The sequence below is a fragment of the Echinops telfairi genome, unplaced genomic scaffold (assembly GCF_000313985.2).
Source record: "Echinops telfairi isolate 266 unplaced genomic scaffold, ASM31398v2 ScPeMD7_3533;HRSCAF=4204_0, whole genome shotgun sequence".
NCBI classification, from domain to species: Eukaryota; Metazoa; Chordata; class Mammalia; order Afrosoricida; family Tenrecidae; genus Echinops; species Echinops telfairi.
The window spans coordinates 74580359-74594544 of record NW_022107431.1 but is presented as its reverse complement, the minus strand read 5'-3'; the positions used below and the strand labels follow the sequence as shown (position 1 = coordinate 74594544).

Below are 14186 nucleotides of genomic sequence, written 5' to 3'. Positions count from 1 at the left end.
CAGTCCCCACCAGGCTTTCAGCACTTCCTCTTTGTTACATTCCCCATGATCATGCCCTACCAGGTCTCCCACACCCACCTCCCCACCAATTTGGAGGTGGGGGGGAAGGGAAGAGGTGTTAAACCCAGGGACAAGGGAACAACAATAGAGTGATTTGTAAGTAGACGCTTCTCCCATGGAGTAGCATTTGAGCAGAGGTGTGGAGCAGTTGAGAGACCAAGCACTATGTAGAGCGGTGGTTCTCAACCTTCCTCATGCCGTGACCCTTTCAGACAGTTCCTTGTGTTTTGGTTTCCCCCAACCATAAAATTATTTTCGTTGCCACTTCATAACTGTAATTTTGCTACTGTTATGACTTGTAATGTAAATATCTGATATGCAGGATATATTTTGATTGTTATAAATTGAACATAATTAAAGCATAGTGATGAATCACAAAACAATATGTAATTATATATTTTGAAATATGTACTTCTAATGACAAATAAATGACATTTTGTCTTGAAGCATGGTGTAGCATGGGTAACAGTCTTCACACCAGGTGCTCAGATGTGGGCATATCTGCATGTGTGCAGGCCGCCCTGGAGACGGAGAGAGGGGCGGTGTTTCGGTTCCTAAGACCACCGGAAATCATGTGTTTTCCCATGGTCTTAGGTGACCCCTGTGAAGGGGTCGTTCGACCCCCAAAGGGGTCTCGACCCACAGGTTGAGAACTGCTGATGTGGAGGATGCAGACAGGAAAGTGCCTGATTTGTCCGTTGGAAGAAGTACAAGGAGGCCATAATGACTCGTATGGAGCGAGAAAAGGAGAGTACTCGCATATGTGGCCAGGAGAGAATGGAGAACTAGTTGTGGGCCTAGTTTAGAAGCAGGTGTTGGCTTTTGCCTTACTCTGAGAGTGGAAGCTTTACCGAAGACCTGAGCAGAGGAGTGGTCCGGTCCCTGTGACTTCCTAGGTTGAGAAGAGACTCTAGGCAGGTGAGCGCAATTAGGAAACTATTACAGCAGTCTAGAAATGAGTGTCTTGGGCTAATCAGGTAGCAGTGGTGGTAAGGTATAATCAGAAACACGATCAAAGGTAGAGAAGGTATTTTGAAAGTAGAGATGACAGAATTTGCTGAGTGGGTGAGGTATGGTGAGCAATACAGATGAAGAGGGGAGTTAGGATGACACCAGTTAGGGGTTTCGGCAGTTAAAAGATGGTGTCGTCATATTCTGAGATAGGAAAGATTGCAGTAGTAGCAGATTTTATAAGGAAAGGTTAGCAGTTTGGTTTGGGACATAATTTTTAAATACCCAAGTAGAGAAATAGGCCCTTGGATACTGTTATTGTACAGTAAAGAGATCAGGTCCAAGCTTGAAATTTAAATTTGGAACCTATCCACATAGACATCATGCTCAGCCATGAAACTGGACGGGGTCATCAACAATATAGATGAAGAAACTTAGTTAGAAGACAGTTGATGTTCACACTTGCAGGAGGAGGAGGAATGGGGAAAGGAGACTGAAAATGCCAGTGAGAAAAACTAAGAAAGTGTGTTGTTATAATTGTGCACCATGAAGCTGGTTTTGACTCATAGGAACCCCATGTGGCAGAACAGAACTGCCACATAGTGTTTTCTTAGCTGTAAACTTTACAAAAATAGATCGTTGTCTTTCTCCTGCAGAACGGCTGGGTGGATTCGAACTACAAACCTTTCAGTTAAGCAGCCAAGTGTTTAATTGTTCTAGCCCCATGGCACTCTGGAAACCGAGTGACAGAGCATTTTAAAGAATGGGAAGTAATTTCGTTTCTGCTAATAGGTCAATTACAATGAGGCAAAGAGCCCCAACTGAAGTGGGCTTCAGAGAAACTTTGTAAAGAACTTGCGGTAGTTCTGTAGTGTTTGTCATTTCTCTGTGAAGAAGTTCAGTAAGGCCTTTTTGCTGAGTATAAGCATGAGAGAGGAGGTGCTCACGCCTTGGTTGGAGAGAAGAGAGCAGCTATTTTAACAGTCCTCGAGAAGAGTAAGACGGAATGAACTGAGGACACGTGGTAGGAACGCCGGCCAGTTCCCGAGAACGCTCCTGAAGTTTGTGCTCATAAATCTGAATAAAGACCAGCTGTTTACATACTGCTGGACTGTGTGAAGAAGAACGTGGCATCAAGATTTGCCGAAGATTCATTAGCAACCTGTTATTTGTGAGTGATACAACTGTGTTGAAAGCAGAGAGGACTTGAAGCATTCACTGATGAGTAAGTCCTCAACATGAAGCAGAATTCTCCCAATGGGGTCAATAAGCAGCACTACGATAAATGGAGAAAATCCTTGCAATTGGCAAGGAGTTCCTATTACTTAGATTCACAATCTAAGTTCATGGAAGCAGCAGTCAAGGAGTCAAAAGATGTATTGATTGCATTGAGCAAATCGAGCAGGGTTGGGCCGTGTGTCTTTCTATTGTATAGAATTTCTGTGAGTTTGAACCAACTTGATGGCATGTAACAAAACAACAACAGCAAGTTAACAGTGCCAAATGAGCAACTTATTGATAAACATAAATTAATAGAGTTTGCATGAAGTTGGTGAAGTAGGAAATGACAAGATAAAGTAAATTTGTTTAGCACGGTTAATTAAGGAATTCTTATTCCTAGACTTAGTGGATTTTGAAGGAAGTGGGTGCAGTTGCTTGCAGGAGAGCACTCTTTAGTGGAAGAGAATGCCCCGTGTCTGAGGTGAGTGAGCAGCCGGGGCAGGTGAGCGTACTCGGGGGAGAGTAAATGCTCTCTTGAAAGAGAGAAGCACAGCAGCAAGAGCATCAGGCTTGGGATTTGTGAGTTGAGGGAGTCATTATAGACCCATAGTGATAATGCTATGATAGATCAGTCTAGACCTTTTCTTAGAGAATTAGGTGATGCTACAGAAATTTCTTTGACAAGATATAATTCAGTTCAGTTTTCCAAATTTGTTCTACATTTCTAAGTGTGACATTATATTATTTAAAACTTTTTTTATTCCATCGTATGGATACAATTTTGAGGGGGGAAAAATGAAAATGTTTTTCTCATCATCAAATAAATTTCTCTTATTTTTAATCTAGATTTTACTTTATTAGCAATGGACATGCCCAGCACGGCTCCTTCGGATCTTCAGCCTCAGCCAGTTATAGCAGTGCTTCGACTTTTTGGTTGGGATGACATCATCTGGCCCCAAGTTGTAGCAAGATATTTAAATCATGTCCTACAAAATAGGTAAGTGTTTTTGTTTCAGGAATGCACATTATTGTCACGGACTGCCAGAAGAACAAACAGATTTGTCTTGAAAGAAATATAGCCTAACACTCTTTACAAGAGAGAAAAGTTAGGCTCGATCTCACATACTCTGGACATACCAGGAGGGACCCTTCTCGGAAGAAGGGCAGCATCCTTGAAAAGCAGAGATTCACCCAAAAGAAGACCCTTTAGGCGATGGACTGACACAGTGACTGAAAGTAAACGGCAACAATTGTAAGGATGGCGCAGCCTGAGCAGTGTTCCCTTATGCTGTAGATAGGGTCACTCTAGGTCAGCCCTGGCTCAGCAGCACCTAACCACAGCTTTAACATAAGCCCATGATAGAGCAGTACTGTCGGAACGTAAGAATCTTTACAAATGAGAATTCAATGTGCTACGGATACTTTTCACCATCGCAGGGTTTCGTTTTGTTTGAATATCGCAGCTCTGGGACACTACTAGTAGTAGGGAAGCTAACTTGTTTTTAAATGTTGCTAATTAAGGCCTTTCTCAAAACTTTTTGTATGACTGCCCTAATCTCTTCTAAAAATGACTTTTCTACACTCAACATTATAAGGAAATTATACAGCTAGTATTGTAACACACACACACACACAGGTATTGTGGTTTTAAACTTAATGGAAACTAGGCATTGAGCTACTAGCTGCAAGGCCCATGGCTCAAGCCCCCCAGCCACTCTGCATTGGAAAGATGGGGCTGTCTGCTCCCGTACAAAGATATACAGTCTGGGAAACCCTAAGGAGGCCTTCTCCTGTGTTCTGCAGTGTCTCTGTGAGTCAGAATCACTTGATGGCTTTGAGTTTTGTTTTTCATTTCCTTTGACAACTAGACTTTTATATTTTAACTCTTAACTTGTGTGATCATGAGCATGCACAGTCCTGCTCGGAACTCCCCCTTGGTTTTCCTCAGCCACAATTGTCTCCTGCCACATTACATAAGAGATTTGTGTAACTTCAAGAGGAAAAAATATACCAGAAAAAGGTAAAATAGAAATTGTGTGTTGTGGTCAAGAAGATTTAAATAAGAACATCCAAGTAAGGGAAAATAATAGTAAATATGCAAATCTAAGAAACTAATGTCGTTCCTTTCTGTGCTACCAATCTTTGAATATGAAAGATACAGTTGCTGAGGTAGTTCTTATAAGAAAGCTTAGTAAGTCAAGTCATTCAGTACCTGTTTTCTCATTGGTAAATAAGTTCACTTTCAATTACATTAAAGATTTTTCTAGCTTGAGAATTCTATAATAATGACATACACATTATTACAATTTGGTTGAAATGGTTTAAAATAACTTTAGTTTGTGAAATAATACGAGTCTATAGGCTTTCTACTCCTGGAGAGAGTTACAGTCTCAGAAGCCCACAGAGGCAGCTGTGCCTGCCCCTCATGGTTGCTATGAGTTGGATTTACCTTGGTAGATAGCAGGGAGTTTGCTGGGGTTTTCCTTAAGTATTAATAATTGAAGAAAGTGAAATTCAGGGGTGTTAATTAGTAGTTTTGCTAAGCTTATGTAGGCCATAAATGGCCATTCTGAGTTCTTTTATGTCAGTGGTAGGAGATTTGGTTATATTCAGAGGTGCCGTGGTGTAATGGCTTAGGAGTTGGCTATGAACCAGAAGGTTGACAGTTCAGACGCACTTAGCAGCTCCAGAGCAGAAAGTCTTGGCTGTATGCTCCCATAAATAGTACAGCTTGGAAACTAGGGGGCGGTCCCCCTATGTCACATGAGTCACTGAGTTTGAAATCGACTGGACAGCACCTACCAACAACAGCATATTCAAAGAATCTCAAAGTAACATTTTTAGAATTATTTCATAAATGTAATTTCTGGAGCCCGGGTGGTAGAGTTAAATCTTGGACAACTGCTTGAAAAGACAGCAGTTCAAACACCCAACTGCCCTGCAGGAGAAAGATGAGGCCGTCTGCTTCCTTCAAGATTCAGTGTTGAAAACCCTCTGGAGCGGTTCCGTTTGATAAAGTCATTACCAGCCAGAACGCACCTGATGGCAGCAGGTTTATATGATTTCTAACAGGTGTTTTGCAATCTTTTTCTGTATATCTGTGGAGTTCATTTTCAACAATGCTTGCCTGCATTGGGCTTGTCTGAAAAATAAATGCAACTTAGGAATGAGGGATGTTGGACTAATTTTCTTATAAATCTCTATGTGGGGAATGTATTACTATATATTTCTAATGATCTTCCGTTTATTTCTGCAGCCTGTTATGTGACATGTTCTCTCATTCAGACTGTGTGTCTTTTCAAGCTTTCACTATAAGATCATGGATCCGTTGTGTTTTGCAAATGTATATAAAAAATTTCTCTGTGCCTGATGATTTGTTCGTTGATGTAAATCCTGAGCAAGAAGTTGGTAAGTATACTTAGGTTTTCTGGTAAGTTGGGAGATGCCTTTGAAGCTTTTTAAAGAGCCCTGGTAATGCTGTGAGTTTGGCTTTGTTCCTGTCACTGTGAGCACCAGTAACTCCGGTTCAACGCCGCCAGCCTCTGCCTAGGAACACTGTAAATCGTCAGTGTTAGGAAACCCTCTGTGTGGCTGCTGAGAGGGAAAATCGACTCAATGGACGTGCATTTTGTTCTTTGTTTTTTTGTGACACTTTGTACTTTCTACATGGTCACCTTGTGTCCAAATTTTCTTACATAAATTAATAGAAAATGCATGAATTAATTTTATAATTAAGCATGAATGTAAGCAGATATTTCCTTTTGCAACCCATGTCTTTTTCCTGTTTTCCTATCACGATATGAGATGCATTTCTCTCTTATAAAGAAAAAGGAACTAGTCTTCTTGGAAGCCAAGAACAAAACTTGCTCCTGTGATGACAAGCTCCTTTTACCCCGGAAGTAACTTGTCATACCGAATAAGTGGAACTCTGAAATAAATAACCAGACATCACACTGTGATCACTCAAAAGAGAGTAAATAATCCCGTTGGGAAATTTGCCCGTTTTTATGCTTTGCTCTTATTCACTGAGTGATGATTGTATTTAATAATTTTTCATTGTTATGCATGCAGTCTGGTTGTCTATAGGCCATGCCTTTTTCTAAAGCTGTTGTGTATGGCCATTTTTTAAGTTGCATACATGCTATACTGGAAAATGTCCAAATTTATTTTGAAACCTTATTATATCAGTTGACTTTACATGAATAACATTTTGGGCTAAGAAAGTATACTTTCATTTAGTTCTCTTTGCCATAAAACTTTTGCTTAGTGGGAGAAAGTTAATTCACAGGCTTTGAGGTTCATGGGAATTTAATTTTAAAAGAATTCATGTCATAAATGAAGAAGGGACTTGCCCTGTTTTTTTCATCTCTGTATGTGTGTATATATGAATGCATATATGTGTCTATACATGAAGGGATAGAAAAATGAGATGGAAAGAGAATGGACTTTTTCCATAAATATTTTGAACTCTCTTTCTGTATGTGTGTGTATTTTTTTAAATTTAATTTTAATTTAACTTTATTTGACTTATTTTATTATTGTTATTAATTTAATTTTAACAGAAAGAGAATACATGGAACAGTTGAGTGAGCTGACAAGGTTGCTGTTTAAACTACCAGAAGTAAGGAGCATTTTTTCAGCAGCTCAAGTTGAATATTTAACCAGCTCAGAAGACCCTAAAAAAGCACTGGTCCAATTCTTTGAGGTATTTTTCATTTATTAGCATAAATGCCTACATCATTTACAATTATTGTTTAGAAAAACATAAAGTGTTCCTGAAAAGTTTTTCTATAAAAATGAATTGTTTTAAATTGAATCAATACTGGTTGACTTCTACTATAAAATGCTAGAAGATGAGAATCTAAGGTATAGTACAATTTACTCTTAAGGACAACAAAATTACATTTAATGGAAAATAATTTTTCAACTACTGCATAAGAGCCTTACTGTAGGGTTGATCTAAATTGTAGAAAACCTTATTGCTGAAACTGCTGGATAGTAGTGTGCTTCAGGTAGTTAGGAACTAAATTTCTTTGTATAGTGTCAGGAAATAGTTGCAGCCTGATAATGTTTTACCACCCTGTATCAAACAGTTGTATGGTAAATTTTGGTGTATTCAGCATAACTGTGTGTATTCAGCCCAGTATTTCATATGATACTATGGTAAATTCCATTTATGGTGTATGTTCTATTTTATATAATCAATAGCTCCATTCAAATTTTTATTTTTTAATTACTAATGACATGTGAACTTTGTTTTACAGCTTAGTAAAGCTAGATTTGTTTTTCCACAGAGCGGTTGTTGGGTCACTGTAATGAAAATTATCATCAATAACTTTTTACATAAATGTAGATTTTTCCTTTTATTTCCATTAAAGTACAATTAGAAATGGCACGTGAATCCTAAAAATATGTGATAATAGTTGTCAATTGGCTCATAAACTACAATTAATTAAGCACCCTTGGTATGCTAGGAACCATATCAGACCAGAACAGAGGGTAGATAGTTTTCAGAGAATCCCCTAATTTGATTCATTTCAATTTATGATTCTTCATCATTCAATAAATGATCATTATTTTCTAAACGCTGTTATATTGATGAGGATTTCTAAGAAATTTGAATAGCAAAATATAGTCTTTGACCTCAGAACTTTCACTTCTTTAATTCTATAGACACACATGAAGATTACAGTAATAATAAAACCAAATTCAAACCAACTGCCGTCAAGGCAACTAAGACTCATAGTGACCGTATAGGATAGAGTGGATCTGTCCCATAGGACTTCTAAAGCTGTAGACTTTTATTGAAGCAAACTGCCCATCTTTTTCCTGCCAAGCACTTGGTGAGTTCAAACCCTTGACCTCTATGTTCGTAGGTGGGCACTTTACCTACTGTGCCCCCAGGGATCCTTAAAATAATGACACAAGGTAATATAGGCTAATGAGTTCATAAGACACTCATTTCTGTACAGAAATGATTGTCAGGCATCTGAGTAGGGACAGTTAAGGTACTAAAAAATACATATATGGTAGTCTAGAGAGGGAGGAACGTTAGCTTTCTGCTCCCGTAAAGATTTAACGTCTCAGAAACCCACAGGGACAGTTGTACCCTGCCTGTACGGTTGCTCTGAGTGGGAATCCGCTTGGTGGCAGTGAGTTTAGTTGAGTCGTCTAGAGAGGATGATAGGCTATATAAAGAGAAAGACTGAGTGGTGCAGGTCACTGTTTTCTCAAAGTGTGTTTCATGGACCATTGGGAGTTACTTCGTTTTTCAGGAGATCCTGTGAGATCAAAACTCTATTGACGTTTACATAAGTAGTGCAAAAGCTTTAGCACAAGTCAACACTGTAGCCCAAAATTATACTAGTAGCCACTGTATTTTCCACTGTCACGCACCCATGAGGAGGGAAAAAAGAAGCCAATTTCAAATAATATCTAATGAAGTATGTGATTATTAATCCTATTAAAATCTGATCCTTGAATACATTTTCTTGATGCCTTGTGGACGACTATCGAAAGCGTGCACCTAAAACACTTGTGTGGTCATTTGAGTTGCATGCTGCACTGGCTTTATTTGTCTTGAAAAAAAGCTGACAAAATGTGGTTATTCATACTTGACTATCTGGCAGCACATTCATAAAAATAAATAGAGGAAAAGCAATTGGCAGCATTTGTTGCCAAAATATAATTTGAACTTTATAAAAGCAAGAATTTTGGGAGTTGGTGTATCTCTCACCATAATGTTGGGAGCTTAGCAATACGTAGTGATTTCTTACGAGATTGGTGGTAGCGTTAAAGGAAATGATTGTGAACAAAAATTTTAATAATATGATCAAAATGATTAAGATAGCTGATGTAGGTGTTTACAAAAGCATGCATGAATAAGAGATCCATTCAAAGTCAGAGATAGAAAATGTCATTTATTGTAACAGAGCAAAGTGTTTATTGGCATGTTTTCAGATTCCGTATTATCACCAGTATTCAAGAAATACATCTTCTCAAGTTTGGGTGTAACACCAAAAAAGAATACCGCAGTTACCTACAAAAGCTATTTAAATATTTCCTCCTCTTCCAAGTACATGTATGTGGAAGGCTAGGTTTTTTTTCTTCATCTGCAACATACTGCAAGAGATTGTGTGCAAAGCAGGTCTGATAATCCAGCTATTTTCTATTTAGCCAGATATTAATGAAGCTTGCAAAAAATGTAAAGGAAGTAAAAAGGCCCTCTTCTAACTAATGTTTTTGTAAAATAATTATTCTTCAATAAAAATGTTATCTTTATTAGCATGTAATTTTTATTATTTTTACTTCTAAGTGGTTTAAAAAAAGGATTAAAATATTTCTTTTTAGCCATTAGCTCTGGAAGAGCCTCAAGTTTTCAGTGTAGAGAAGCGATTTAAGATGAAAAGTTTGAGAATTTTTGGTGTAGGGAAAGAAATATGAAGAACCAAGGGCAGAGAACTAAAGAAAAAAGAAATTCAAGTATATGACTTGTTATTTTCACCTGGCCACCTCAAGTTCGCTAGGCATGTATTTATGTTTGTATTCATTCCACATTTTATTATCGACATGACCAACTCTAATAATATGATGAATAAAAGATGTGGAAGCCTCTCCAGTCCTCTGCTGCAGCCGTTCACTCCCACGACCACACCGTGAACCAGGCGGGCCAGCAAGTGGAACAGCTGACAGCGTTTTGCCTGCCACCACTTGTCCCTCCAGTTCACTGAACAGCCTGGTTGTAAACGTCTGCCTTTTCAAACACTCCTTTTTCGCTAAGTGCAGCATCCTCGTAAGGCCTATTTAATTTGACCTCTTGAGGGCTTCATTTCAACTGCTCTGAGTGTACCTTTTGGTCATCCTCAACCTTGCTCAGTGCAAGTACCCCGTTTTTTCTCCTGCTTTTTTTATTTTTCTGCTGAGAGCTATAGAAACAATAGGTAAATTGGTCTTTGAAATTTATTGCAAGTCCCCCCAAATTATTTGGAAACATAGTACCTCCTCAAACCTCTAGCCTGGCCTTCTTCTGATTCTGTATTTAGCAAGTCACCTCTTCTTGCTGATCCCCACCTCATCTCAGTTTATTTCCTTTCCTTTTTCCCTGACCTCGTTATGTTTTTGTAGCCTCACTTCACGCTCTCTCTCCTTCACACACCGCCTTTTTGCCCTGCTCTATTCCTCCCCATGTCTCCATCTCTATCCCCTCAGCTTCATCGCTTTGTCTGCTTGTGTGGTTTGCCTCCGAGATGTCAAAGTAACTCATAAAGGAAATTAATTCTGAAGGGGAAGATCAATGGCATTACAGATCTGAACTCCAAGTTTTTACTTGTAGGAGTGTGGTAACCTTACTCATAGGTTTTACCTATGGGGACTTAGGGGGTTTACATTCCAACAACAATCTAGGAATACGGTGAACCAAGCCATTTGGAAGCCTTGATCTGATTTGTTTATCAGTTTCTCGTGACATCAGTGCTCTGTTTCTTTTCAGTAGTACTTTTCTAGTCAGACCTCATTAGTGTTGAAAGTTGATTTTCTATTCTTTTAACCATCCTTTTTATTATAAAAGGCAAAGCTTGATTCCATTCACTTTTATTTTAATGTGAACCTTTCTTACTGACAAATAAAGAATGAAGACAAATGTAAGAAAGGTGTGTGTATATGTGTGTGTGTGTGTGTGTGTGTTTAAGAAGAGGGAGAAATTATCTTTATTTTGCAAAATCTGTGTTGTATAAAGTTTGGAAAGCTAAACCATGTTTCCTTTTATTTATAGGCTGTTGGTATAACTTACAGGAACCTGCAGACACTGTCTGATAAATCTGCCATGGTCACAAAATCCTTAGAATACCTTGGTGAAGTATTAAAATATATCAAACCCTACTTGGGGAAAAAAAAATCCAGTGCTGGACTGCAGCTGACTTATGGGATGATGGGCAAGTATTCCTGATGTTATTCTGCTTATAACACTTCTTAAGTTGGACCTATAAGATCATGGTGTGGAAGTAGCAGAACCATGCTGGCAAGTCACCACTATTTATTCAGCTCTTAAGAAGAGTTTCAAGTGACTTACTTACTTAATAATTCACACTTTCAGCTTTGTCTCTGCCATGTCCCATCTCCTGCATTACTTTTCTTGTTATATTGTATTAATATTTATTATGATCAATATAGGGAAATGTGCCAATACCAAGTTGCTATCAATAGTCTGTTGTAAATCACCCTTATTGTTAACATCTGTATAACTAACATAGACCTTTTCTATTGCTTCCGTGTATTTTAAGTGCTAGAATAAAAATATCAGAGAATGGTCACACTCTTCTATTTTGTCCTCTGCTCTGTATGAAGGCGATCAGGAGAGGATGTACTGCAATGCTGAAGATATTTATGCTTCAATGCTTATTTCTCACAAAACTCTGTTTCTCCTTTCAGAGAAGAAATCCTTTTTCTCTTCTATGCCTGTTGTGTAACAACTGAGTTTATCCAGCTTAAGGAAATCAGTAATTTGAATATCTTTGTTTGCTAAAACCTTTTTGCTCACCACAAATAGGGACTAGATAAAGGGAAATGAGAAGCGTGTCCTTAGAAGATTTTATAATGTAAGTTTCTTAGGGATTTTTTTTTTTCATTTCTCTATGGCCAACACCTTATATCTGTTTCCTTTGATCTTGTGAACATATGAAGAAACCTGATTTGGGCTGTCTGAAACCTTTTACCTTTGTTGTGAAAGATAAAGAAGAATGTGAAAATGTGTGAATATGGATGATGTAAGTGTAATGAAAGCTATTACAGCAATTCAGACATCTTAACTTTAGAGAAACCTGTAAGTGGGAATTATTTTAAATTTAATTTAATAAAAGGTAGACTAATTAATATTTTAGCATTTAAGTTTATCAATTATGAGTCTCTGAAAAGTTTTCTCTAGTATCTAGATTTAACTTTTCACCAAGTTAAATGTATGGCTTCATTGTTAAGTAAGCCTTTATTTATTTGTTAAATATATTGAACCCACTGCCATAAGTTGATTGTGAATCATAGCGACCCTGCACAGGGCATCTGAGGCTATACATCTTTGAGAGAGCAGCCAGCCTCTTCTTTCGCCTGCCGAGCAGCTGATGACTTTAACCGCTGCTGACTGTGTGGTCAGCAGTGCTTACTGATTGTGCCGCCAGGACTTCTTGTGACAGTCTTATAAAGGCCTGCAAGAACATTTTGGATTGGTGATTTGTAGACCTGGAAAGTGTTAAATTCTCCTTATGAAGAATTGAGGGATTTCCTTGTTTTACTCCCTTGTGGATTTTTTACTTCCTGGGAGGCGGTTCTATATTCTCTTTTTATGTCAGAGAGATTAAGAACAGAGTGTACACTCACTCCTTACTTGGTTAATTTCCAAAGTGTTTACACAATAATATGTGAAAATGAAGGATGACCGCATCTAGTCACAAAATGGAGGTTGGCCACTTTCTTACATAACTAATTGCCAAACCTCTGAGAATAAGGCCCAGCCAAGTTGGCATCTACATTTAACCATAGCCACATCATTCCTGTCCAAAACAGTGAGGTGTCGTAGATTGTTCACATTGTTGTAAATGCAAAATGTAGACAATGAAGTTCTTGTTAAGTAAGAAGGATCCCTGGCGGGACAGTTGGTACGTGTTGGGCTGCTATTTGTAACCACTAGCCGCTCTGCTGGGGAAAGGTGGGACTTTCTACTCCTGTAAAGAGTTAAAGTCTGACAAGCCCACAGCAACAGGTCTACCCTACCCTGTAGGGCCACCCTGAGACAGAATTGACTCTGGCAGTGAGTTCAGTTTTAGAGGTGTATTGCTACAATGTTGTCCATTTATTTATTAGTAATTAAGAATGGGTGACTGAAAAGGTTTAGAACAAAATGGAGATCGAACAATTAAAATCCTTTGAGAGGTGGAGATTTTACATCCACCTGTGGACAAGAGAGTAGCCTTAGTTGCCGTGTCATTTTCTAATAGGCCTGCCTCTGCTGCTTCCTCATAATGTCTTAGGACAGGGTGAGAGGCTCAGAACGCTGATGATCAGAACCACGCTCCGGATAAAGACCTCAGAGGGCTGAAACGGACTCCCGTTACTCCTGACCGTGGCTTTCTGTCACTATGCCTTGCCTTTTGGTTACGCGCTCTGTGTTCTGCCCGCCTGCCCTTTTGTTTTTGTAATTCAGATTCTAGCCATGATCCTTTAGTGAAAAGCCCGATGCTTCTCATCTCCTGCATTCATTCCGAAGTAGGCTTGATCTCTCTCATTGGGCTCTGTCTGTTTCTTTGGGATATTTTTATATTTTTTTATCACTTCTCATTGCTGAGTCATGATAGTGGCCCTATCCTTTGAGCTTCTTATTCCCATCCTGATGTTGTCCTTTGAATAAAACTACACTGACAGAGTACCCCCCAAAACTGGGGGAGTCAATGGGAGAGAAGTAGATTAAAGAGCTTCTTCAGTGTAGGAGATGGCTTATACTAAATAAACATTTCTGGGATTTAATAATTTTATTAGCCTAACTAATAGTACATAATACTTTTTAAATGGTCCTAAATGAGAAAAGTTGCTTTCTAAGTTTAATAAATATATTATGATAATCCCAACCTCCTTTCCCGTTTAAACGCATAATACAAGGGGGACTTCAAAAAGCTTGTGGAATATTCCATTATTACCTTTTAATTCTATTTTTCCATGAACTTTTTGAAACCCCCTTACGTAGGTGTGTGTGTGTGTGTGTGTGTGTGTGTGTGTGTGTGTAAAGATCGAGATGAAAAGGAACGAGAAGTTTTGCAATGGTTATCTTTAGATGGTTGGATTAGTGCCACATTATTGTTTTTTTAATGTATTTTCCAGCTATCAGTCAGTATGTAAAATGTTCATTGTCAGGCAAAAATGGTTTTTCTGTAAAGCAATGGTATGTATTTAAATCACTCCCAAGTTTTTTACTT

General features: G+C 38.4%; 1 protein-coding gene across 1 annotated transcript in view; it reads left to right on the top strand.

Annotated features, from left to right (window-relative positions):
* The window catches only part of MMS22L (MMS22 like, DNA repair protein), a 131252-nt gene that overhangs the window by 97427 nt on the left and 19639 nt on the right, over positions 1-14186 (top strand). The window contains exons 15-18 of the mRNA XM_004710933.2: positions 3079-3229; positions 5489-5640; positions 6795-6937; positions 11003-11162. Coding sequence (XP_004710990.1) covers positions 3079-3229; positions 5489-5640; positions 6795-6937; positions 11003-11162 — 606 coding nt within the window. The remainder of the gene's footprint in view (positions 1-3078; positions 3230-5488; positions 5641-6794; positions 6938-11002; positions 11163-14186) is intronic.